Here is a 27,794-nt window from a genome sequence, read left to right as displayed (position 1 = left end):
CTTGGCCTCCACGCTGGTCCTGCAAGCCGGTACCAACGATTTAAAGAACCACCAGTCAGAGGTCCTCAAGCAGGACTTCAGATCCACGGTGGACCGCCTGCAAGACACGGGGAAGCGTTTTATTTCCGGCCCCATTCCCTTGCCACGTTTTGGTGATGTCATGTACAGCCGCCTCCACCAGCTGACAATTATATTTGTTGATCAAACCAGAAGAAACCGATCAGTTAGCTAAACTTCAAATGTGCATTAAGGAAATAAAAAGCTGGATAAACTGCAATTTTCTGATGTTAAACTCAGATAACACTGAAGTTATTGTACCGAAACTCAATACCTAAAGATATTGTTACTCTGGATAATGTTGTATTGTCCTCCAGCACCACAGTAAGGAATCTGGGTGTTCTTTTTGATCAGGATATGTCCTTCGATTCTCACATAAAACTAACGACAAGGAATGCATATTTTCACCTGCGTAATATTGCGAAAATTAGGAACATTGGCCCTCATTTATCAAACGAACGTACGGCAGAAAAACCATTTCCTGGCAAACGTCGGCATTTATCAATTTGGACGTGAGCGGGAGCTACGATCAAATCTCACGTCTGGTCTGAGATCGTGTACGCACATTTGAGCCTGTGTATTTGCGGTGCAGCACAGCAAAATCTTGTTGAAAATAATGAACAAACCTCAGCTGTCATTAAGCATAAGCAGTCACATATTAAGAACAGATCAAAACGGATTCTTAAAACGGATAAAATAAAAATAAAAATTGTGGTTGGAGCAATTGATTGTACTCATTTGCGTCTGAAGGCACGATCCATGAATGATTACGCATTCATCAATCGCAAAAACTACCACTCGATAAATGTACGGTGATTTGTGATGCCAAGCTATCGCTTTTAAACGTGGTGGCCAGGTGGCCGGGGACACACACGATTCTTTTAAATATCAAAACAGCTCGGCTCCAGCCCCCCGACATTGAATTAATGAATGAATGTGCTGGCGCGCGGCTGCAGCAAGACACACTGCAGAGCCAAAGTCATTTCCTCGGTAAGTGGCTACCATCGATAAATTGAATTAAATCAAACAAGGTATCAGATGATTAACATCTTGGTATGGTTCTTCTAGATGACAAAGGTTATCCTCTAACGGTATACCTAATAACCCCGCTGGCAAATCCTGCTACATAGCAAGAGCGCCGGTGTTGTGCCGTATTCAGCACCCCTGCCGTGAAATGCACCCCCTCGCATTATAGGTGATATTCTGGATCAGAAGGTTGTTGTTTCCACCTATAGGAGTAGTTTATATACAGCTAACCCACAACGGCCAGAACATTGGTTACTTACAGTCTTTAAACTATTTTAAAGAGTTTAAAATCACAACCTTGGATAATAGCGAACACAAAACAACACCTTTTTGTATGTTCTGTGGAAATATACTGCAGCCATAATTACAAAATGAATTAAATGGATCTTTTGAGCAAGTTGAATGTATTTGACTTAGCGTTTCCTAAATATAATCCCAGCTTTTCTTGCCATTCATAGGTTCAAAAGTGTGTGCTTTTAATTGGGTTACCTGTATACAAGATACTCCTATAGGTGGAAACAACAGCCTTCTGATCCAGAATTACACCTATTATGGGAGGGGGTGCATTTCACGGCAGGGGTGCTGAATACGGCACAACACCTGACCAACAGTGCGCACAGGCGCACTCGGGTCACAGTGGAGCGCTGCTTCGGGTTGACTGCCTCCGTTATTCTTTTCCATACAGCGTTTTTATGGGCCCCTTTTATTCCACTCTTAAGACTGCCAAAAAGCACATCTTTATTTTGCTCCATCTCGGATGTCAGGATGCCGATCTGTGTGTTGGAAAAGTTTCTTTTCGTACCAGTGTTTCTCCTCGCCATGTTTGACTTCAGTAGGCGAGGCCTCCGAACCAGGAATATTTAAGGGCGTAACATGTTAATGACGATCGAGTTCAGCCGCCGCATTTATCAAGGCCCGCTCATTCGTACGTTGACATTGGTCAGATACGAATGTTTCATAAATCACACGTGGGTCCTGTCATACGACCAATTCTGCGCTCAGATCTGCGCCCGTTTTCACGCAAGATTGATAAATGAGGCCCATTGTGTCTCAGAAACATGCAGAAAAACTAGTCCATGCATTTGTTACTTCTAGGCTGGACCATTGCAACTCATTATCAGGCTGCTCCAATAAGTCTTTTAAAAGTCTCCAGTTGGTCCAAAATGCTGCAGCTCGTGTACTAACTAAAACAAATCGAAGAGAAAATATTTCTCCTGTAATAGCGTCTTTGCACTGGCTACCTGTAAAATCTAGAATAGAATTTAAAATCCTTCTCCTTACCAACAAAGCTCTTATTGGTCAGGCTCTGTTGTATCTTAAAGAGCTCATAGTACCCTATTACCCGACTAGATCGTTTCGCTCTAGGAATGAGAAGTAGCCCTGCATTCTCAGAGTCTCCAAAAGTAGAATGGGAGGCAGAGCCTTCAGCTACCAAGCTCCTCTCCTGTGGAACCGACTCCCAAGTGTTATTCGAGAGGCAGACACTGTCCCCATATTTAAGAGTACGCTCAAAACTGATGATTGTGTCAGGACAGATAAATGTCCTCTTTGGAGCTGGGTCGTTCCGGCATTCCTGCCTGTTGTGGGGTTTTCGTTGCCATTGTACTCTGTTGGTGAGTTGTTGGGTCTGTGTGGATCGTGGATGGGTCATGGAGTGTTGTCTATGTCTGCTCTGTAAAGTGTCCTGAGATGACTTTTGTTTTTGTGATTTGGCACTTTAAATAAAATTGAATTGAATTATGGAGGACGGCCATCTGTCTTGACCGGTTGGGGAGAAAGAAGAGAAAGAGAGAAAAGACAGACAGATCGACAGAGAGAGACACAAACAGACAGTAGGACCGACAGAGAGAGACACAGACAGGCAGACCAACCGAGAGAGACACAGACAGGCCTAGAAAATTGCACTAAGATCTAGTAAAACAAGTACAAAGACAAGTCCTTTGTCTGAAGCTATTAGGTCGTTAGTAATTTTTACCAGTGCTGTCTCAGTGCTATACTAGCTCTAAATCCTAACTGGAAGTCCTCAAATAACTTATGTAAAACGTCACACAGCTAATTTTTCGAGGATTTTAGAGAGAAAAGGAAGGTTAGACGTAGGTCTATAGTTGGCTAGTACCTCAGGATCAAGTCTGGGCTTTTTAAGAGAAGAAGAGGTTTAATTACAGCTACTTTAAAAGACTGTGGTACATAACCTGCTGATAAAGACATGTTGATCATATCTAATACAGGAGTGCTAACTAAAGGTAACACTTCTTTAAGTAACCTAGTTGGAATAGAGTCTAGGAGACAAGTAGAAGATAGTAGAGGTTAATTTGTTAAGGTCAACTGTAGAAAAGCGGTCCAAGAATATATCAGGTCATACAGTTGTTTCTAAGGTTCCTGAGTTTGAAGAGAAAAAAAACAGATGTTTCCAGTACCTTGTTGAATCTATGCCACGAAGGATTAAAGCAGTTCTGAAGGCAAAAGGAGGTCCAACCCGGTACTAGCAAGGTGTACCTTATAAAGTGGCCGGTGAGTGTATATACTTACTATTGTAAATATTCATTTCTGTAAATTCAAATTTGAGTCTTTTCTAATATATGTTTAGTCTGTATAATATTTGTTTATATATGTTGTATATCTGGAGTTGTGTTACAAAAATAATGTCCCCCCCGAAGATAATTAAAGTATTTCTGATTCTGAAATTATTTGCGGCAGACTTATAGCGCACGGCTATGTGCACTTGTCAAATAATGGTTATTAATTGTGTTATTCAGGGTACGTCCAAACCAGAAATACTTTAATAATTAAAATTATTTTCGCTATAAAACTCCAGATATTCAAACAAATATTATACAGACAACATATTATCACAACAAAACTTTTACGAAATATATACAAGATCAAAAATACCGGTAACGACTTTTTTTTTTCTCCGTCGTTCTTAAAAAGTTTTCCGTCCACATGCAGAAACATCTGCATCCACACGAAACCAGTCAAACCAGCTAAAACGGCTGTAGTACACATGCCTGGATGTGTAACTGCCATAGAGATACACCAACAACAGAGTTGTTGTATAATCATATTACAAACACCGGAGAGTTTCTCGGCAAATCTGGCGACTTCCCAAATCCTCGTCCATCCTATAGCGAAATCTGTCGACTGTCTCTGGTGTTATTGGAGACTTTTGTGGCATTTTGGACACTGACGCACAAATCACTCTTTAGTTCATGTACTTAACAAGCAGTGGGTGCTGCTGTGAACCCTTTCACTTTCCCAAAGCACTCACAGGCGGGCACTGTTGCGCTACTTTTTGCGACCTTCTTGGCAACTTTATTTATAAAAAGCTACTAGCGACCAACATGTCTGTCACAAAGTATGTGATTTCGCCGTCCAGACGACAACGCCGCGGGGGCGTTCTCAAATCTTCTCACTCTGGGACCTGGTTACAAAAAAACACCTTTTTCTGGCTCCGGTAACGCCGGCTGCATGTGGATGGTTGGCCAAAACGATACAAGAAAATCCTTGGTCGAGGGTAGCCCTAATAAGTATTTTTTTATTAATACTTATAACTGACTGAAAGGTCAAAATTCGTAGCGGTTAAATGTTCCATTAACATCCTTTTTAACAATATTATATCAAAAATAATAAATTTAGATTATTGGGACAACTCTTGACATGTACTGTAAAGTACTGGCAAACAGAACAACAGGCGGAGCGAAGCAGATGACCATTAAATAGCTGGACTCAAAGCCTTTAAGTTGAGGTCAGTTGTAACCTACCTGCTGAAAGATTTTAATCTTCTTTTTCCCAGTTGGATTACTAGCTTTCTCTATCCTTCCTTTGATGCCCTGGTCCTCTGCTTTCTTTCCTTCAGCTCCAGTAGAGGAGGATGGACTTGCAGACACTGCCAGAGCAGCTGACAGACTGACGTCTGTTTTCTCGGCAGAGGTTGCAGCCGAAAAACCAAGAGCAGAAGTCGCCCCTTTGGGCTTTCCGATATCTGTACTTGCAGAGAGGATAGATGTGGCAGGTCTGACCACCTGGTTTTTCTTAGCGGTGCAGTTGGGACAAATGTAGTCTTCCCCATTTCTCTCCAGCAGGCGCCCACGGGCCTCAGTGATGCCCACACAGTCTCCATGGAACCACTCCTCACAGCGGTCACAGCATATCATGAACCTAGTGAGCACAGAACATTCATTGTGCCACATTTCTTTAAAGTAACGCTCAACAAGAACTCAACATATCATCAAACTGTGGTTGTAGCTACAAGCCTGACAACAAGGAGGGGGCATTCAATACATACAAATACGCAGAGTTTAAAGTAAAATAAAGAGCAAATGGTAATCTGTTCATTAAAATGTACGTAATTATTAACACTTTAAATAGACACTACTGTCATTGTGATTATAATAACACCAATAATGGCTCAAAAACACTGGATAAAAACCTTTTGTTGTGTTTCTGGCGACAGATGCAGTAAAGTGCATTGGGGTCATAACCTCCATCGTCAGAATCAATGGATGATGATGACTTGTCCTCTTCTGTCTGGGGCTTGCGTGTCATTCCAGAAGCTTGGGTAGGTTGAGGCTTGGTCTCCCACTTGATAGGAGTGGTGATCTTGTTGGCAGGAGCAGGACCTTTAACAGGGGTACCGTTCTTATTGACTGCTCTCTTTTTGTTGATGTATGTTCTTATTGGTCCACGTTTGACCAACACTGCTGCAGGCCTGTTTGTGCTGTCCTCGTCAATGTCTTTATCAGTCTCCTTCTCTGTTTCCACTTTGTCATTTTCGTCTCCATGCTCCTCAAGGGGCTCTTTCATGTCAGTGTCCGGCTCTTGTTGAGGCTGTACTGTATTAGTGCTCCCTACATCTTCAGGACTTGGATGACTCTCCACATGCTGGTCCTTCTTGGCATTGTCTCTACTGTCCTCCTCATTGTCAGAGCTCCCCTCATCTTTGACTGTCATTCCACTGCCTCCTCTAGTCTGTCTGCCACCTACAATTTTCCTTTGGGCCTGCTTCATTGTGCCACTTCTCGTGCTCCTCACTGGGGACTCTACCTTGTCCTCTACTGCCTTTGTTTCAGCATTACCATCAAAGCTAGCCTCTGAGGCGGTCTCAGCATCAGTAGGGGTTTGGAAAGGAGGTTCTCCACTTTCCAGACAAGGAGGGGCGCTCTTTCGTGACCCTCTTTTGGCAGTCAAGAGGAATTCCTCTAGTTTGTCAGTACGCTTGGGCTGCCTGCCACTGCGACGTACAGGACAGCGGTCATAAGGGCGGCCGGTTGCTGCCTCCACTGGCATCTCTCTCTTTGCAACAGTGGACCGTCGGAAACTCCAAGTCTTCTTTAGTTCGCCTTCATTGGAAGACTTATCTGGCTCCTCTAGCATCTCTATGGCCACATTCTCAATTTCAGTTTGAAACTGTTCTTTCTGCTCTCTATGCTTTTTTCCAAAACCTGTGGACAAACAATAAAAGGAAGCTATGGGCAAAAAAGAAAAAGATTGCATGCAATCACATAGACAAGAAACTACAAAATATGTTGTGATCAAGCATACATATGAATCAAAACAAATTTGAAAATGATTGCTTGACTTGGATATGACCCTAAATTGACCAATTTGCATTTTCAATCATATAAAGATCACAACCACAATTGTGCCCACTATTACTAAAACTCCCCCAACCCACATTGTGAGGGGAAAAGAAGCTCAGCCAAGGTACCTTGAGAGCAGCTATCCATATGGTCCTCGCTCTGCTCTGACTTAGGAGCTAGAGAGTGTTCAGGGCTCACCTTCTCCTCCATAGATAGAGTCAATCACTTCTTTTAAACAGAATTTCTACAGTCAAGAGAAGAGCACAGGAGACCAACTATGAGGCATCCATGTTTTTATTGATTAGGCAGTGAGGATTGCTTAATTTCAGTAAATAAAAAGTTTACATATACTTAATTCAAGAGCTGTGATTATGGCTGCGGCCATGTCTACTACAGGTTGGAGCAGGTTTCTTGCTGGTGTTACCAGAGTGCAGATGGTGTATGATGAAGCAAATTAATAATATACTAAACACTAACAACTGTTTAGTTCACCATTGACTGTATTCCATCCTATGTTCTATGTTGCAGCATACAGTACTAGTTTAAACTAATCTTTTTAATGGCCGCTCTACTGAGGACATGCCATGATACTTTTTTTTGCATACCATCATCAAAAAGTAGCCAAACAACTTTGTTAGGGAGAGGTGCAACGGCGAGAAACACAGTCATATCTTGAATAAGGAATATTTCACCTGGCCACAACACTGACCAATATTAAGTATTTGCAGATATATTGTAAGTACATATGTCGTCCAATAAGTATTGCTAGGCAGAAATGCCAAATATCTCTCTCTCTCTCTCTCTCTCTGAGGTCTACCTCACACATGAACGGGGCTATTCTGTTTTTAGACAGCTAAGGTTGGCGAGGTGGTGGAGAGGGGAGTGGTTTTCAGAGACACCTTCAATCCCGTTTCCCCTCTCGTCAACCCGGCCACAAAAATTATGATCTCGAACGCTCCCCCATTCATCAAAAATGAATTGCTGGGGAAGGGAGCTGTCTAAATATGGACAAATAGTTTCACCAATCAGGATGGTTTCGCTGAGGTGTAAATCCCCTAAATTAAAACACGTTGTGTGTCATAGGAGACAGGTTTACTGGATCGTAAAAGAAAGAAACACTGATCTGAGCCTGTCTTTTACGTTTAAAATAGATGGTTTTAATTATGTGGTTTTCGTTTCATCAGAGACGATGACATGTTTTGGTTGTGGGGGCGAGGGGCAATTGGTCCAATCCTGCCCGAAAGACTGCGGAGCGCAGCGGGCTGCTGCAGGTGGAGATCCGCCCGTTGCTGCTGCTGCTGCGGCTCCGGGGGGAGATCCGCCCGTTGCTGCTGCTCCGAGGGGCGATCCGCCCTGTTGCTGCTGCTGCCGCTCCGGCGGGTGATCCGCCCGCGGATGTCACCCCTGCCCCGGTTACCGTGTGGGTCACCCCCGTTGTTCGCCGCAAGGCCGGTTATTTCTGCTCCGGTGGGGCCGTCCGTCATGGAGAATCCTCCCGCGGCGCCGGTCCCCGTGGTTGCGAACAATGAAGCCATAAACAGTAGTTTGACTGAGAACAATAATATGTTTCAGGAAATGATGGAGGAGGATATGTCAGAAGACGATCCCCTCAAAATGTCTCAAAAAAGAAAGAACATTGAAAGTGAAAAAATTAACAGCAAGGTAAAGAAAACAAATTCCCAGAGGTCCAATGAGTCAGAGAGTGATTTTCTCCTGACTCAGGCTGGACTCTCAGTCTCACTACTCTCCAGAGAAAATCAAAGCCTTCCTGGAGCAAACTAAAGGAGCCAGGCTGCCTAATGTAGGTGAGTTCTTTCCTGACCTGCACCTATTTATTAGTTCAACCAAGCCGCTCACCAGGAAGAGCTATGGAGAGGAAGTTTTAACAAGAAACAAGAAATATTCAGATTAAAAAAGTTAATACTGAAGGTAAGAGCTCAAATCGTAAATGATGAAGATGATTGTTAGATGTTTTTACCTTTTACTGACTGCTCTTCTTACTATTGTTCTTTGTTTTATCCATGTGTGATTTTAACATCAGCACCTTAAACTAAAAGAATTGACAGCACTGTAGACTATGAAAGTGACTGGAAAAGGGCTTTTAAAGGGGAGGTGGTTTTAAGTCACAGGTCCAGTCTGAGTGGAGGAGTGGGGATTTTATTTGCTCAGAGCTTTTTACCTTTTTCTTTTACTATTGATGAAGTCGTTCCAGGTGTTTTATTGAAAGTTAAAGCTGTCTTTGAAAACGTAAAACTGTTTTTAAATGTCTACACTCTCACTAAAGCAGTGGACAGGGTAGCGTTTTTAAACATTTTAAGTGACTGTGTTAAGAACTGTGAGGATGATGGTTTTATGTTTTTAGGGGGGGATTTTAATTGCACAATGGATCCAGCCCTAGACAGGAACCATCCTTAACCACACCCTCCTTCATCTCACACACTCAGACAACTGATGGAGAACCATGAGCTGAGTGATGTGTGGAGGGTTTTTAACAGTCAGCACAGACAGTACACCTGGAGCTACAGCAGGGAGGGGGTTTTATCTCTGGCCAGACTGGACCGCTTTTATTGTTTTAAACACCATTTTAATATTTTTAAGAGGTGTTTTATTCAGCCTGTGGGTTTTAGTGATTCTATTTTAGTCTCCTGTCATGTTTTTACCAAAAACATCCGTTTTAAGAGCGCCTATTGGCATTTTAACACAGCCCTTTTAGATGACCAGACTTTTAGAACTGCTTTTAAGTTTTTTTGAGAGTCCCACAGAGAGAGCAGGCCTGCCTTCACTAACATACAACAGTGGTGGGACTTTGGTAAAACCCAGATAAAGCAGCTCTGCCAGCAGTTCACTCGTGGTGTCACTACAGACTTAACCCGGTCCATGAAAGATCTGGAGTCGCAGGTGGTGGAGCTGCAGACCGTAGCAGACTCCACAGCAAACCGAGGGCTTTTAGACTCCCTCAAGTCAAAAAAGTCGGCCATAGCCAACCTGCTGGGCATCTCAGCACAGGGGGCTCTGGTCAGGTCTAGGTTCATGAACATCACACAGATGGACACCCCATCTCGCTTCTTCTTGGGGCTGGAGCGTAAAAAAATGGACAAAGGAAGACCATTCATTCTTTACGAACGGGTAGCTGCTTCCAAGTCTCAGACTCATCTGAGATTAGGAAGTATGCTGCCGAGTTTTACAGAAAACTTTTTAAGAGTGAGTGGACACATAATCCAAATGTGCACAGCAGCTTCCTCAGCGGCCTCCCTCAGGTCAGCGAGGCTGACAGTTGGCAGCAGAAGTGAGGCTGCAGGAGCTCCACACTGCCACCATGAGCCTGCAGAGCTCCAGGCATGGACGGCCTTCCTGCAGACTTTTACAAGTCCTTCTGGTCCACCATAGAGCAGATCTGGTCCAGCAGATCTGCTCTATGGTCTAGAGGTTATGAATGAAAGCCTAAAGACCGGCAGACTACCTCTGAGCTGCAGGAGGGCCACAATGACCCTGCTGCCTAAAAAGGGAGACCTGCAGAAACTTAAAAACTGGAGGCCGGTCTCATTGCTGTGCACAGATTATAAGATCCTGTCCAAAGCTCTGGCCCTTAGACTGAAAGAGGTGATGGCGTCCATCATCCACCCTGACCAGACCTACTGTGTGCCCGGCAGGCTCATCAGTGACAACGTCATTTTAATTTGAGACGTTTTGGAGCTCTCCAGTTCATTGGGTATAGAGACTGGTCTGATTTCAATAGAGATACCAAGAAAAGGCTTTTGACCGGGTTGAACACCAGTACCTGTGGCAGACTCTGGCTGCTTTTGGGTTCAACCCTGGCTTCATAGCTATGGTCCGGGTTCTCTATAGTGACACTGCGAGCATTCTGAAAATTAACAGCGGGCTGGGCGCACCATTTGAGATCCAGAGAGGGGTAAGGCAGGGCTGCTCTCTGTCTGGGATGTTATAGTCAGTAGCCATCGAGCCTCTGCTTCACAAACTCAGAGCTAAACTTACAGGTGTGTGTTTCCCCCAGTGTCCCGTGGCTTTTAAACTGTCTGTGTACGCGGATGATCTTGTTGTTTTAGTTAAGTCACAAAAAGATATTGACTTTCTAATTGACACTGTAAAAGACTTTGGTTTTATTTCATCCGCTCGAGTGAACTGGGGGAAAAGCGAGGCTCGGATGGCTGGGGGAGAGCTGGGGGGTCGGCTCAGGCTGCCTGGTGGCCTACAATTGAAAAAAGGAGGTTTCAGATACCTTGGAGTCTTCCTGGGGGATGAGACCAACAAAAATAAAAACTGGGACAATGTCCTGGAACAGGTTAAAGGTCGGCTGGAGAAGTGGAGGTGGCTCCTCCCAAAAATGTCATATAGAGGCCGAACCTTAATAGCCAACAACCTGGTCTCATCCTCCTTGTGGCACCGGCTGGCCTGCGTCGATCCTCCAGTCTCTATCCTGTTAAAAATTAATTCGGTTTTAGTTGATTTTATTTGGGACAAGTTGCACTGGGTCCCACAGAGTGTCCTTTTTTTACCTAAAGAAGAGGGGGGGCAAGACCTGGTCCATCTGCAGCAGGGGAGCTGCTTTTCCGCCTCCAGTTTATTCAAAGACGGGCCAAAGAACACTCTGTGGAGACCCCTGTCCCGCTGCATTCTGCAGGGTTTTAAAGGCCTTGGTCATGATTTTAATTTGTTTTTAATGAACATACCAAACATGAGCACATCTCCTTTGCCTGCTTTTTATAAAAGTGTTGAACCTGTGTGGAACCTGCTGAAGAAAGAGAGGAGGGATAAAGCGGACTCCCTGTACTGGATCCTCCAGGAGCCAGTCCTGTGGGGGACCCGTCTGGACCTTCCCAGCTGGGCAGGTCAGAATCTAACTACAAGACTGCAGACTGCGGAGGTTGTTACTCTGGGGCAGGTGGTGGCGCTGACTGGGCCCCGGATGGATGACCCCTCTAGATTCGCTGCCCAGCTGGGACTGACATCAGTGAGGGTCACACAAAGACTCCTACAACACTGGAAACAGAGACTCACAGGACACGACCGCCTGCTTTTAAACTCCTCTTTTAATCCAACAGTGAATGATGACGATCCCTTTCCTGCCATTTTCCTGGCACCGGATTTTAAAGACTGCTCTGGGATTTTAATGGAACACACACCGCCCGCACCACTGGATGGTACCACAGGAAAATCTTCTACAGAATACTGGTGAAAGCAATAAACAAAACAAAACTGGACAAAAGACCTGACACTCCATGGAGGAGATATCTGCAACTGGCTCCTGCAGCCAGACCGGAGTGGAGGTCCTTCTACAAGCCTCCACTCTCCAAAAGACATGCAGACATTCACTGGAGAGTCCTCCATGGAGTCATAGCAGTGAACTCCACTATAGTTTGTGTCCACTATAAACCCTGCAGTAGAGGACAAGTGTCCCTACTGCGACCAAAGAGAGACTGTGTTTCACTGTTTTTATGAGTGTCTTCGTCTTTTACCCTTGTTTCTACCAAATGTGGGGAGGTTTTTACCAAACAGCTTTTTATTCTGTGTTTTAAATACACACGACAACACAAGAACAAATGACAGCTTTTAAACTTTGTTTTAGGGCAGGCCAAGATGGCGGTGTATTTCAGCCGAAGGAGAAAGGTGGAGGATGGTTTTATTGTTGAACCTGTCACTGTGTATATTAATATGATGAAGTCCAGACTCCTCATTGATTTTAAGTATTTTAACGCAGCAGTTCTACTGAGGCTACAGTTAGCTGTAACCTGATAGTTCTACTGAGGCTACAGTTAGCTGTAACCTGATAGTTCTACTGAGGCTACAGTTAGCTGTAACCTGATAGTTCTACTGAGGCTACAGTTAGCTAAAACAGTTAGTTATATTAATTTAACATTAAATAAGCATTAAAATATTCATACTTAAGTAAAACAGGAGTTCAGCAATGTAAAGATTACATTTTCATGACAAAACCTTTTCCTGTCTCTTTCGGTCCCCATTTTACCCACGACCACCCCCCATCCAGGCCGGGCTCACCATTAAGGGCACATTCACTGTCCATCCGTACCGTGCCCCGTGCTTTAGGGTACTTGTCCCCCCCCCCCCCCCCCCCCCCCCCCCGCGGGCCAGGCCCGTTTTTAAACACACTGCCTGGGCCTCGGTGAATGCTTCTTGCTGCCTATACGCCATCACGCCGTAACACGTCACACACATTGATGACGTCATCTCGATACAAATCTTTCCATAGACCTCGGAGTTAACAGTTAAGTAAACACTCCACCTCCGCATCACACCAACGTGAACCTTTCGCCGCCATCTTTTTAAATGTCCGCGCATGGTCCGTCCTCCTTTTTTTCTATGTCCGAACAGGCGCACATAAATTGACGTCGGAACCGCCGTAGGCCTCCTGCTCGTGCGCACGCTCGTGCATGTGCAAACGTGCTTTACAAAAGCCCACCTCTCCCAAACGGGCCGTGGACGGCAAACGGGCCGTGGACCACTTACACTGGTCAAACAAACTAGACTTTAGCCGTGAAACTTCCTGGGGCACGGTACGGATTGACAGCGTGCATTGCGAGTGCACCCTAACACACCTTTCCTGACTTTCGGGCCCCAGTTTACTTTTGCCCATCACCCATCCGGACAGAGCTCACAATAACACACCTTTATCTGACCTTTTCAGGCCCCACTTTACTTTTACCCATCCCCCACCATCTACGTTCACAGTGACTCAGCAGAACACAAGGACAACAACGGCAGCTGCAGCACATGGAGAGGCAGGAGAAGAAAGGTGGAGGTTGAGCGAACAAAGTAACACTACATTTAACAAACTGCTTAAATAATTTAGTATTTATTAAGTACTGTAGCAAACGTGTTTACAGACAAAATATCACATATTATTATATTGGCATTGTTTGCTAATGCTAACGTGACCTAGCTTGTCACTGCAGTGTCTCTGACAATAGTGTTTGCAAACTGTACAGTTTTAGCTGATATTTCAGTTATCATCTGCCTCATCAGAGGGTGTGGATGGAGGGGGCGGCGGGGATGTGACGGAGCCGCAGGGCGGTGAGAAGGACAGGAGATTTAACTCACAGCGCATGTATCAGTCAAATATTCAGCAGTGGAAACAGACATATCAACATTTAACAAACCACTTTATTCACTACTATTTATTTTTGGAGTTTCTTTAACATCAGGCTTCAGGTACAGTGTCGGCACGTCAGCGGTCATTGGACTCATTATGTTGAGATACTAAGACATATTGAGATAAACTGACCGAAAAGGGGGGCGAGAGAGAGAGGCGGAGACATGCAGCAAAGGGCCGCAGGTCGGAGTCGAACCCGCAGCCTCGGGGACCTTCAGCCTCTTTATATGGGGTGACTGCTCTAACCACTCAGCCACAGGCCACCCCATACATTCTGATGCCATATATATGCCTTATAAATGCCATAATGGTTAGACTACACGCTAGGCCTTGAAATGTGGACGGGTTTCCTGATACACATACAGTACATACCATATGTGTATCAGACACCACGTATAATCCCACTACGCCCTTCTTTACATGTGGCAGTCATTACATTTGCAAGGACATTAAAGGATATTCCAGCATTGTGGCTGCCTGTTGTATTAGTCGTAGTAGGGTGTACAAAAATATTTTGAGTTAGCCTTCTGCAACCTATAAAATGCGTACCTGAATTTCTTTAATATGTAATTAGATTACACAACAGCTTTTTATGGAAATATTATGCATGTGAATGTATCTGAGTTTAATATGTTTGCTACTCAGGAGGACTAACTATGGCCACTTATTTGTATAGCCACATCATATGCATACAGTATATAGTTCAATGCTGCAATTTAAGGTTTAATAATAATAAAAAATAACCAATTTTGCATAACTTTACTATTTATATTTTACATTTCTTAACTTAAAAATCACAGATGTTAATGTTTGCTGAATTATTTGGAATTTACTGGAAAGGCTGAAAATCAAGTAAACCAATTGCCTAAAACTACATTCATTATGGCTCAACACAGTTTAAGAATTGTTAGTACTGATTGTGATTGGTGAATTATTTCTGTTAAGTCTTACTGAAAATTATGGAAACTATACTTCACTTAAGATTTTCCAAAAAAAACTTGCATTCTTTAATTAATTTGAGAGCACAAAAAAAATAAATGTCCAATGTCTGTACCTGCAGTGATGAGTAACAGTTGATCTTCAAACAAAACAAGGCCTCAATCATCAGTCTAGGTACAAGGCTAAAGGATCTGCCAGAAAGAGAAAAACACAAGTTAGGCACAAAGTACTCCACTCCTGCTAAGATGCAACAAGATTGAAGAATTGTTTAGAGTATTAACAATGTCATGTTGATTTTCTGGAAATTAAAGGCGCTTATTAGATGGGATAATTATATAACTATATATGATCAACATACAACCACACCAAATAAAAGTGATTTTCATTTAACTTAATGCCGCAATGATGCTGTTACTTTGCATAACACTCAATGACGAGTGTTCTGTAAAGTAACAGCAAATTGATAAAATAATCAGATGTGACTTGTGAGTGAAAGTGAGTGAATAATCTAAATATTTTAACAGTTGAAAACATTAGTATACAATTATGTCTAAATGAATCCATAATAATAATATCTACTTTTAAGTTGAGGTATTGCTGGGCCTTGCACCATGCACCGTCAACACTAAAGTCCAACCGGGTAATGTTTTTGGATTCTCCAATTGTGTGCCTGTGGTCACGAAGCTGTGCCGCATGAACGGTAGAAAAACTGTTCTGCCATGAGAGGTGGGAGGGTCTCGGGACGAAGATTAAATGTAAATATAAAAGACAAAGTAATGACGTCAACTTTGAAACATTAACAGATTCAGCGGTGACACGGTGATGCTTTGTTTGTAATTGTAATCACCGGAACAGGGTCGCTACACAGGGCCGTAATGCGCATAATATAGTACCTCTTAAATTCCAAACGCAGCCATGCATCATTATCGCACAAGTAACGTTATGCTGTCAGAACGTGACCTGAAAATTATGAAACCAGCCGGACAGGAGGAACCAGACGTCAACAACAGACGTTACCTCCCTTCTGCACACCCGGCGATGGGCGCACCGACAAACACCTTAACAACCACCTACCGTTAGCAAACGTAGCTAATCCACGAGCACAGTGGGGAAAAAATGTGTTGCGTTGTTGGGCGGGACACACTCCGTGACTCCATGAATAACATTAAGCATGCAGTTGCGCGTCTCGGCTGTTCTTTCTCGCTGTTTGTGCAAAACATGCACTTGTAACTTAGCTTAGAAGTATAGGTACTGCCAACACGAGCATGGGGGAGCTAACGGCAAGGCTAATGTAAGGTGGGTGGGACACCAAAAAAAAACATGTCTGAGCTTTGGGGTAATGCTGCCTTCACGTGCTATGGAAATGATGGTCTTTTCCACTTGTGAACTGGAAATTCCCAGTGCGTTGTGTTCAAGTGCGTTTGTCGTAGTTAAATGAAACATGGCGGACCCACAAATCCTGATCTGTTACTTTGGGAAAACCATTTTAAACTGCCTAATTCATCAGCTACGTCAAAAGAGGATTTATCAAAACACAAACGGTAAATGGTGTACTGTATTTTTTTTATAGGTCATGAATAGTAGATTCTTTAAAAGCACACAGGAGCAAGCTAATATTTATGTTTTAGCTTCATAAGCTTGGTCTTATCTGAAGCACACAATCTTCCCTACCAGTTCAAAAACAGTGTTGTTGTAATAAAGTAGACTCATGTGTCGCGCTCAGCCATGTTAAAAAGGTCAAAGGTTATCTCATCTTGGCAACTTGTGTATCAAAATATTCCATGAGTTTCCCAGTAGAAATTAGCACATTCATGGGCAAGTTTCATGTCGGATTTTGGTATTTGCCAATTTTCCTTAGGGCGTGAAGGCTCCACAAGACACATGCACTGTAACATCTCGTCTGTAATTGCCTCCTTCCATTAGCCTTGGCTAACGGCAAACTCAACATGTAGTATTTAGTTAGCCCTCAAAATAAAAGCACATAGCTTAAACTGTCGAAAGCCGAAATAGGGAAACCATTTTTTCGATACAACAAATCAACACGAATGTCCTGGGTCAAGTGGGTGTACTTCGGCTGTAACGTTACACAAGCTAACGGTTACAGTTAACGTAAGGCACATCCAATCACGTTAGCCGTTGCAACATTAACTTGTGCTGTAGAACTAGTGCAGCAGGTCAAAACAGTGACATTAAAAAAGAATCAACACCAAGTTCCATTAATATTACATTTTTGCTGTCTGGTCACCTACACGTTAGATACCGAATAAATACCGAAAATGTGCCTTCGGTCAGTCCACCATTTCCCAATCCTGCTGGAAATAACTGATTGCGGGTGACTGTTTACAGAACAAGCTTCTTGTGTATATATCGCCGCCACTGGTCAGGAGGGGGACTGAGTGGGCTGCAGAACACAGTGTCCACACACGTGGACTGGACAACACACACCAGCCATCTGTATTGTAAGACACAAAGCATCAACAGCAGTTTGCTGCAGATGTTTTACCAGTCTGTGGTCACCAGTATCCTCTTCTACACTGTGGTGTGCTGGGGGGCAGCATATCCAAGAAGGACACCTCCAGACTGGATAAACTGATCAGGCGGGCAGGCTCTGTGGTCGGCATGAAATTGGACTCACTGATGAATCTAATATCTTGAGGTGGAAATAATAATCAGACGGAGACCAACTTGTGCCATGAGACTGCCGTACTTTACTAGTGTCACGTTAAACAGGGTCCCCTGTGGAAACACACACACACCCTACACTGACCCAGGGCTCTCAAGTTTTGAAGTGAGTTCAGAGTGAGATTTTACCAGCGGCAGCTGGGATTTGGTTGAGGTGGGGATGAATGTCTGACAAATGTCGCATAAATTCATTCAAACAAAAATATTTATTGACATCAGATTAAACTTTGTGAGCATTTTATTGTTTGTGTGTGTGTGTGTGTGTGTGTGTGTGTGTGTGTGTGTGTGTGTGTGTGTGTGTGTGTGTGTGTGTGTGTGTGTGTGTGTGTGTGTGTGTGTGTGTGTGTGTGTGTGTGTGTGTGTGTGTGTGTGTTATTTTAGTGCATGTGTGCGTGTGTTTGTTTTTTATTGTACAGTGGGTACGGAAAGTATTCAGACCCCCTTAAATTTTTTACTCTTTGTTAAATTGCAGCCATGTGCTAAAATCATTTAAGTTCATTTTTTTTCCTTTTAATGTACACACAGCACCCCATATTGACAGAAAAACACAGAATTGTAGACATTTTTACAGATTTATTAAAAAAGAAAAACTGAAATATCACATGGACATAAGTATTCAGACCCTTTGCTGTGACACTTGTATATTTACCTCAGGTACTGTCCATTTCTTCTGATCATCCATGAGATGGTTCTACACCTTCATTGTAGTCCAGCTGTGTTTAATTCTAATGATTGGACTTGATTAAGGAAGCCACACACCTGTCTATATAAGACCTTACAGCTCACAGTGCATGTCAGAGCAGATGAGAATCATGAGGTCGAAGGAACTGCCTGAAGAGCTCAGAGACAGAATTGTGGCAAGGCACAGATCTGGCCATGGATACAAAAAAAATTCTGCTGCACTTAAAGTTCCCAAGAGCACAGTGGCCTCCATAATCCTTAAATGGAAGACGTATGGGATGACAAGAACTCTTCCAAGAGCTGGCCGTCCAACCAAACTGAGCAATCGGGGGAGAAGAGCCTTGGTGAGAGAGGTAAAGAAGAACCCAAAGATCACAGTGGCTGAACTCCAGAGATGCAGTGAGGAGATGGGAGAAAGTTCAAGAAAGTCAACCATCACTGCAGCCCTCCACCAGTCAGGGCTTTATGGCAGAGTGGCCCGACGGAAGCCTCTCCTCAGAGTAAGACACATGAAAGCCCGCATAGAATTTGCCAAAAAACACATGAAGGACTCCCAGACTATGATAAATAAGATTCTCTGGTCTGATGAGACAAAGATAGAACTTTTTGGCCTTAATTCTAAGCGGTATGTGTGGAGAAAACCAGGCACCGCTCATCACCTGCCCAACACCATCCCTACAGTCAAGTGTGGTGGTGGGAGCATCATGCTGTGGGGGTGTTTTGCAGCTGCAGGGACAGGACGACTGGTTGCAATTGAAGGAAAGATGAATGCGGCCAAGTACAGAGATATCCTGGACGAAAACCTTTTCCAGAGTGCTATGGACCTCAGACTGGGCCGACGGTTCACCTTCCAACAAGACAATGACCCTAAGCACACAGCTAAAATGACGAAGGAGTGGCTTCGGAACAACTCTGTGACTGTTCTTGAATGGCCCAGCCAGAGCCCTGACTTGAACCCAATTGAGCATCTCTGGAGAGACCTCAAAATGGCTGTCCACCAACGTTCACCATCCAACCTGACAGAACTGGAGAGGATCTGCAAGGAGGAATGGCAGAGGATCCCCAAATCCAGGTGTGAAAAACTAGTTGCATCATTCCCAAGAAGACTCACGGCTGTATTAGCTCAAAAGGGTGCTTCCACTCAATACTGAGCAAAGGGTCTGAATACTTATGTCCATGTGATATTTCAGTTTTTCTTTTTTAATAAATCTGTAAAAATGTCTACAATTCTGTGTTTTTCTGTCAATATGGGGTGCTGTGTGTACATTAATGAGGAAAAAAATGAACTTAAATGATTTTAGCACATGGCTGCAATTTAACAAAGAGTAAAAAATTTAAGGGGGTCTGAATACTTTCCGTACCCACTGTATGTGTTTGTGGCTTGCTTTGAGGCCTTTAGGACGGGGGTTGGTGGCTCCCACTCGAAACATTGTGGTTCCAAACCAGCCATTTTTACTGCCATGATTGATGACAGAGTGCCATCAAGTGCCAAACTTATTCTTGTTTTGGTCTTGTTTAGTCCAACCATGGAGAACACCCTCTCAGCGTCAGCGTTTGAATGTGGGAGCACAATCACTAATGCAGCTATCCTTCACAGCCTCCTAAACTGCCTCAAACCGGTCACCTTTGAAAAAAGAAAAAAAGAACCATGTGTGAAGAACAAATTAAGGATTTGTTTTGTGACCATGATCTAAACTGAACTTAATACTTAGTATTAAATATGTGAAATCCTGGGAAATGTGGAAACCCTTGCCTGTCTACAAAGTACAGGGCATCTTCCACCGTAAACTCAGCCCTCTGCTGGACATCAACAAATCTTGCATGTCTCAGAAGGGCCTCATTGAAGGGGAGGTTTTTGAGCCCATACTCCACTGCCCTGACCAGAAACGCTCGTGCTGCCTGCTGGAATAGCTCCACCTCCTGAGCTGTGATGTCTCCAGCCTCAAGAAACCTGTTGAGGGTGCCTCTAGTTGTGAAGCCAACATTTAGCTTTTCTCCTACCAGACAGAAAACAGAAAGAGATAAAGATAATAAAGTACACAAAACAATATCCCAGAAACAAAATCAGATTTTATTCACTAAATGCATAAGGGTAGACACAAAGGTATGTGACTAACTAGGTACTAGACAAACATACAGTGAGGGCACAGATTCTGCAAGATATGCACAATAAGTGCAAGTGATTCCTCTGTATGCATGCTATTTTACCCATAGACCCATAACAACTGTCTTCTCAAAAAGTATTGGAGGTCTATGAGACATTTATCTACTAATTTGAGACTTAATAGTATTACATGGTAGTTGATTTTGTGGGTCTTGGTAGGCGATGTCGTGAACTTCTCGGCCCTAGGTGTGCTGATGGCTTCATGAACCTTGCACACAGTTTTTTTGATGAACTTTGTCATCTGCAAATTTGTAGTTAATAAAAGACTAACATGAATTACTGAAAAGGGGACTTATCAGCCAATCAAAAATATGCAGACATATTTGGCAGCAGAGTAGGCCAACCCTTGCATTTTACCTCTCCGTGGAAGATGGAAGACCTTTCTCTCTGGAGAAGGAGGTTCAGTGTGGAGAACACTGGAAGCACTGCTTAAAAGAAGAGGAGGTAGACTTCTGTCATCAGGTTTGAAAATGCATCCCCCAGCCTTCTAATCCTTGGTTGATTCTGATCTGTAAATAAAAATAATATGTATGTATATGCATCCTGTAGGCCCACCACTCGCAGGAGGAACCACTTGGGTCGGGTGTGCTGCTGCACGGGTGGCAGTGAAGGTGAGGGGCCTCGACGGACCAGACACGGGCAGCAGAAGCTGGCTCTTGGGACGTGGAATGTCACCTCTCTGTCGGAGGAAGGAGCCGGAGCTTGTGCAGGAGGTGGAGCGCTACCAGTTAGATCTGATGGGGCTTACCTCCACACACAGTCTCGGTTCTGAATGGAGTCCTGCATGGGGCTCCGGTAGTGGACTCCATAGTTCTGCTGGGAGACTTCAGCGCCCACGTGGGCAATGATGGAGACACCTGGGGCCTCATGTACTAAGCGTGGATTTCTTACTAAAACATGGCGTACGCCAGAATCCAGAAACTGGCGTACGCACAAAAAAAATCAGATGTATCAAAGTGTGCGTACGCATGGATCCAAGCACTTTTCCTTTGTACATCCCAATCAACGTGGAATTGAGCGCACATGTAGAAGTGCTAAACTCCTCCCTGTCTACGCCCCCATTTAAATATGCAAATCATTGTAAATAGGGCCTGCAACGGGGATTCCCTCTCTGCACCATCAGATTTAAACGATGAGTAAAGGTAAGAAGCGCAACTTCAACGAGTCTAAGCTCGAAATTTTATTAAATGAAGTGGAGACCCGAAGAGCTGTGTTATTTGGTAGCCTCTTTTCAGGGATAAACACAAAGAAATAGAAATTTGAGTGGGAGTGTGTGAGGCAGTGAACGCCATGGGGTCTGAGCAGCCCACACCCACTGAATTAAAAAAAAAGGTCAGACGTGAAGGTGGAGGTGAAGCGGAGGATTTTGGCCCACCGCCAAGTATCACCGCAACGGGCGGGGGGACATGAGGGGAGGAACTGACCCCCTTTGCTTATTGTGGAGGACACAGCTCTAAGCGGAGTTGTGGGGGCCCATGAAGGCGACACAGATCATCCTCCCTCTGCACCGTGCGCCCTGGCGTCTCCACCAGCACCTCCACTGGCACCTCACACCCTGGCGTCTCCACTGGCTCCTCCAGCACCACGTGCCCCGGCGACTCCACGCCAGCTCCTGACGTCCGCCCGACTGGCCGTGTCCTTCCACAAGCTGTGCTAGAATCACAGGAGGAAATAGTGAGAGCAATCCGTGGCGTCAGTGATCATCTAGATCAATGGTCAATGCACTGGGAGATATTTGTCACGCAATAAATGCACTTACAAAGTAAATTGTGTCGTTGCCTCTTTACATCGTTGAAATCAGATGCTGCCCGGCCCGTATCGCTTTGCGGGGTGGGTTGAGGTTGACGAGTCCGGCACTCGGTTCATCTGGTGGGGGAGATGTGCTCTGGCAGTGGTATGCTATGGCGGTTTGCCAAGTTGTGCAGAACACCACAGGCCAGCATGATGCGGCACACCTTCTCAGGTGTGTACAGCAGCACCCCGCCCGACCTGTCTAGACAGCGCCAGCGCCCCTTCAATTTTTAAAGATATATATATATATATATAATCACACTACTGTTCGTGGGAAAACAAACAGGACAAAACAACTTCATTACAAGGATTGTAGACTGATCACACTTATATTAATAAATAATAATTCATTTAATTTGTATAGCGCTTTTCAAAGACCCAAAGTCGCTTACAGAGCAGGACAGGTAGTACATAGACGCACATGTAACAGGTAGCAAACAACAGAAGAGAAGGATGACAGGGAAACAAAGCAAAGGGGGCATGGGGTAATGCTGATACAGACAATCAGGGGGGGGGGGGGGTCGGGGGCTGAATGGGTGAGGAGAGCGGGGGGAGGGGGGGTCGGGGGGAGAGGACAGGAGTGAATGTAGTTATGGGTAGGGGAGGTTGTAGGCTTGTGAGAAAAGGAAGGTTTTTAGACGGGATTTAAATGTTGTGAGTGATGGAGAGTCGCGGATGGGCTGGGGGAGAGAGTTCCAGAGTCGGGGTGCAGTTCTCGAGAAGGCTCTGTGTCCGAAGGTTTTGAGTTTGGAAGGTGGCATGGTTAGAGTTAGGGAGGAGGAGGATCGGAGGGCTCGGGAGGGGCGGTGGGGGATAAGGAGGTCAGACAGGTAGGGTGGTGCCAGATGGTGGAGAGCTTTGAAGGTTAGGAGGAGTATTTTGAAGTCGATGCGTTTGTTTGATCGGGAGCCAGTGGAGGGTGTAGAGAATGGGGGTGATGTGTTCACGGGAGCGGGTGTGAGTGAGGAGTCGAGCAGCAGAGTTCTGGACCATTTGGAGTCTATGGAGGGAATGGGAGGTGATGCCAGTGAGGAGGGAATTGCAGTAATCGAGACGTGAGGAGATGAAGGCGTGGATGAGGGATTCAGCGACAGGGGGGGAGAGGCAGTGTCTGATTTTGGCGATGCGGCGGAGGTGGAAGTAGGAGGTCTTGAAAATGGAGCGGACGTGGGGATCAAAGGAGAGCATGGGGTCCAGGATAACACCAAGGTTGCGTGCGAGGGGGGAGGGAGAAATGATTGAGCTGTCAATGGTAAGTGAGATGGGTCCGGTTTTGTTTAAAGTGGATTTGGTGCCAATAGGGAGGAGTTCTGTTTTGTCACTGTTGAGTTTGAGGAAGTTCTGGGACAGCCATGTTTTTATTGCAGAAATGCAGGTTTCAATGTGGTTGAGTGGAAGATTTTTGGTTTGGTGCGGATGTAGATCTGGGTGTCGTCAGCATAGCAGTGGAACTCAAGGTTGAGTGAGCGGATGAGGTGACCAAGGGGGAATAGGTAGCAGATGAAGAGAAGGGGGCCAAGGACTGAGCCCTGAGGGACCCCCTGCGAAACAGGAGAGAGGGTGGATGTGTGGCCGGAGAGGGAGACGAACTGTTGCCTGTCGGTGAGGTAGGAGGTGAGCCAGTCGAGGGCAGTGCCCTCAACACCCTGCTGGCGCAGCCTTTCGAGGAGGATGGAATGATTGATAGTATCGAAGGCTGCGCTGAGGTCGAGTAGTAGCAGGATGTTGAGGGCACCGGAGTCTGCAGAGGTGAGGAGGTCATTGACAACTTTGACAAGGGCAGTTTCGTGCTGCCCTTGTGCTGTGAAGTGGGCGGAAACCGGATTGGAGGGTTCATAGAGGTTGTTAGACTGGAGGTGGGTGTGAAGTTGGGCGGCGACAATGCGTTCCAGAGTTTTGGAGAGGAACGGCAGGTTGGAGATAGGACGGTAGTTGGAGAGGTTAGCTGGATCAAGGGTGGGCTTTTTGAGGATGGGGGTGATGGAGGCAAGTTTGTAGGTGGAGGGAACGAGACCAAGGGACAGAGACTGGTTGAAGAGGGTGGTGAGGTGGGGGATGAGGACGGGGAGGCAGGCCTTGGTTAGAGCTGTTGGTAGGGGGTCGAGGAAGCAGGTGGTTGTTTTGGACGCAGAGATGATGTCCAAAATGTAGTAGAGGGGTCAATGGGGGAGAAGGCAGTGAGAGAAGGGGGGGCAGGTGGTCCGGGAGGGGGGAGGGGACTGGGATGGTGTTGGTGGAGGAGTTGCCAACAGTGGCAGTCAGGGAGCTGTTGATTTGGGAGATTTTATTGTTAAAGGCGAGGAGGAAAGAGTTGCAGATGTCGGGTGAGGAGGGAGGGTTACGGTTTGGCGGCCGGAGCAGTTTGTTGACGGTGGAGAACAGGATGCGGGGGTTCCTGTTGGTACTGTTGATGAAGGTGGAGAAGTGGGCGGATTTGGCAGCTTGGAGAGCATCACGGTAGGAGGAGATGTGGTGTTTGTAGGCTTCAGCGTGAACTGTGAGGTGGGTTCGTTTGAGGAGTCGTTCGATTTGTCGGCCGGTCTGTTTCATGGTGCGGAGTTCGGGGGTGTACCAGGGGGCAGAGTGGGTGAATGAGACAGAGGACGTTTTCCAGGGGGCAAGGGAGTCAAGTGAGTCAGAAAGGATGGAGTTGAGCATGGTGGCGTAGTCATCAGGGGAAGAGGGGGCAGAGTCGGGGGGGAAGGCAGAGGATATGAGCTGGGAGAGGGAGAGTGGGTTGACTGATTTGATGTTACGGTAGGAGATGGCACGCTTTTTGGGATTGTGGGGGGAGGGTAGAGGGGCGGAGAAGATGATGCATAGGTGATCAGAGAGGGGAAAGGGGAGGGGATGTGGGTTAGAGACGGGTAGGGAGGCAGAGCAGACGATGTCGAGGATGTGGCCTTTGGTATGGGTGGGGAAGTCAATATGTTGGGTTAGGTGGAAACAGTCAAGAAGAGAGAGGAAGTCAGATGTCAGTGGGGCGTTGGGCTGATCGATGTGGATGTTCAGGTCACCGGTAAGTAGGAGGCGGGGAGAGAGGGAGGACGCAATAGTGAGGAGGTCGGACAGATCAGAGAGAAAAGATGGGTGTGGCTTCGGGGGACGGTAGATTAGAACAGCAGTGATAGAGTTGGGAAGGGAGAAGGCAAGGTGTTCGAAGGATGAGATAGATGGGAGGTTGAGATTGAGTTCAGTGATGGTCAGGGATTGTTTATGGAGAACGGCAACGCCTCCCCCTCTGCCGGAAAGACGGGGTTTGGTGATGTAGCTGTAGTTGGGAGGAGTGGCTTGGTTGAGAGCATAGTAGTCCAGCGGCTGTTGCCAGGTTTCACAGAGGAGGAGTAGATCGAGGTTATTGTCCAGTAACAGTTCAGATATAACAGGTGATTTGTTGGAGAGGGAGCGACAGTTCAGTAGTGCAAGGGAGATGGATGGAGGAGCGGGGGAGGGGGAGTGGAGGTTGTTGAGGTTGGCAGTTCGGGAAGTGGGAGCGGGGGGGGGGGGGGGGCGAGAGTTAGTCCAGAATGAGGGGATAGGTGAGCCAGCGGGGAGGTGCTGGTTGCGGGGGGGGGGGGGGGGGGGCAGGGCCTCGGTGGATGAAGCGCCGATTGCGATGGATCCCAGCTTTGCTGGCTGCGGTGGCAGCAGCAGCAGGAAGGCGATGGTTGTTGTTGAGGCGGTGGAGGTCGGCAGCAGTGTAGGTGAGAGGGGGAGGAGTTGGTGGAGTGGAGGAAAGGGTCGAGAGAGTGTGAGGTAGCAGAAGTGGAGATCCAGGGTGTAGATGGGTCAGTATTGGTGAAAGGAGGCGAGGTAGGATGTTGGCAGTGGCTAGCATCTGGGTAGCTAGAAGCTGGTAGGCAGTGAGTTGTGTGGGCGCAGCAGTGAACCAGGGGTTGAAGTCGGTAGAATGGGTGGTGTTGGTTGCCGCAGAGGTGCGCCGGGGCTACTGAAGTGTGGCATTTCCAACTTTACGCACGCGTTTATTGAGACAAATACTGAACACAAGGAGACAAGATAGCTCTGCCATTCCCCTCAAAGCAATTTCAGTCAAAAACAACTGGACTGGTTGTTTGTCTAGGAAGACGTTTCACCTCTCATCCAAGAGGCTTCATCAGTTCATGTACGCATCTGACCAGGCTGGGACTGGTCCAACTAACTGGTGTGGAGATCCAGGTATTTAACCTCTCACAAGGCCGATGATGTCACTGACACCCTTTGTGCACCAAGTGCCCACGCCCATCGTTAGAGTGACAGTCGTTGGTGGGCAGTTGGTTTCGACTTCGTTAGTGCTCTATTGAGTCTGAACGACAGTCGTTGGGGTCACCCGGGCCATGTGTGAACAGTTGTCCTTTGAGGTTAGATTGTTGAATCTCCTGGGAAGGGATGAAAGGGCGGCATTGTAAATTGGAGATAAGTGGTGTCTCAGACCCCCTCCTCTGTTTAGCGATGGTTTCTCCACTTTTACATAGATGGCTTCTTTTACTCCTCTTTCAAACCATCTGTCCTCTCTGTCCAAGATTTGGACATTGCTGTCATCAAAGGAGTGGGCTTTCTCCTTGAGGTGTAAGTGGACAGCCGAGTCCAGGCCTGAGGAGTTAGCTCTCCTGTGTTGGGCCATGCGTTTATGTAGTGGTTGTTTTGTTTCTCCAATGTAAAGATCTTTGCATTCCTCGTTGCATTGGACAGCATAAACCAGGTTGCTTTTGTGGTGGTGTTGGTGTGGTATCGGAGAAACTCAGGAGGATTTTCAACAAACACTGCATCCCTGTGTATTTCAAACCCGGTAACACACTCAGACAGAGATCTTTGCATTCCTCGTTGCATTGGACAGCATAAACCAGGTTGCTTTTGTGGTGGTGTGGTGTTCTGTCCTTCGGATGTACCAGTCTCTGTCTGAGTGTGTTACCGGGTTTAGTCAAAACCAACTGCCCACCAACGACTGTCACTCTAACGATGGGCGTGGGCACTTGGAGCACAAAGGGTGTCAGTGACATCATCGGCCTTGTGAGAGGTTAAATACCTGGATCTCCACACCAGTTAGTTGGACCAGTCCCAGCCTGGTCAGATGCGTACATGAACTGATGAAGCCTCTTGGATGAGAGGTGAAACGTCTTCCTAGACAAACAACCAGTCCAGTTGTTTTTGACTGAAATTGCTTTGAGGATAACGATGACCTGGACGAATGAGAACATTCACAGGCTAGCTCTGCCATTCTTTTTTCACCAGGGAAAAAAACAAATACACATATTTGAATGCGCGTGTCCAAACCGGCATTGTGCTGGTTTAAATTCGGGGCTTACTTTTGATACATCTGAACGTTGGCATGGAAAATGGCGAAATCCACGTTTTTGTGCATACGCAACATTGATACATGAGGCCCCTGGAGAGGCGTGATTGGGAGGAACAGCCTCCCTGATCTAAATCCGAGTGGTCGTCAGTTATTAGACTTCTGTGCTAGTCACGGATAATCTATAACTAACACCATGTTCGAACATAAGGATGCTCATAAGTGTATGTGGTACCAGAGCACCCAAGGCCAAAGGGTGATAATCAATTTTGTGATCGTATCATCTGATCTGAGGCCGTATGTTTTGGACACTCGGGTGAAGAGAGGGGCAGAGCTGTCAGCTGATCACCATCTGGTGATGAGTTGGATCAGAGGATGGGGAAAGATTCTGGACAGACCAGGTAAACCCAAACGAGTAGTGCGGACTCATGTCCGTCTGAAGGCACCATCCATGAATGA

General features: G+C 45.8%; 1 protein-coding gene across 1 annotated transcript in view; it reads right to left on the bottom strand.

Moving 5' to 3' along the window:
• The window catches only part of LOC310966219 (death-inducer obliterator 1-like), a 46,260-nt gene extending 30,243 nt beyond the window's left edge, over positions 1 to 16,017 (bottom strand). Inside the window, exons 1-5 of the mRNA XM_083940073.1 lie at positions 15,802 to 16,017; positions 14,843 to 14,918; positions 6,791 to 6,906; positions 5,513 to 6,524; positions 4,845 to 5,241 (exon numbers count right to left, since the gene is read on the bottom strand). Of these exons, the coding sequence (XP_083796199.1) occupies positions 4,845 to 5,241; positions 5,513 to 6,524; positions 6,791 to 6,872 (1,491 nt within the window). The 5' untranslated portion in view covers positions 6,873 to 6,906; positions 14,843 to 14,918; positions 15,802 to 16,017. The remainder of the gene's footprint in view (positions 1 to 4,844; positions 5,242 to 5,512; positions 6,525 to 6,790; positions 6,907 to 14,842; positions 14,919 to 15,801) is intronic.
• Between the last annotated feature and the right edge of the window lie 11,777 nt (positions 16,018 to 27,794).

The sequence above is a fragment of the Echiichthys vipera genome, assembly GCF_963691815.1.
Source record: "Echiichthys vipera genome assembly, chromosome: Y".
NCBI classification, from domain to species: domain Eukaryota; kingdom Metazoa; phylum Chordata; class Actinopteri; order Perciformes; family Trachinidae; genus Echiichthys; species Echiichthys vipera.
This window is presented reverse-complemented; position numbering and strand designations above follow the sequence as displayed.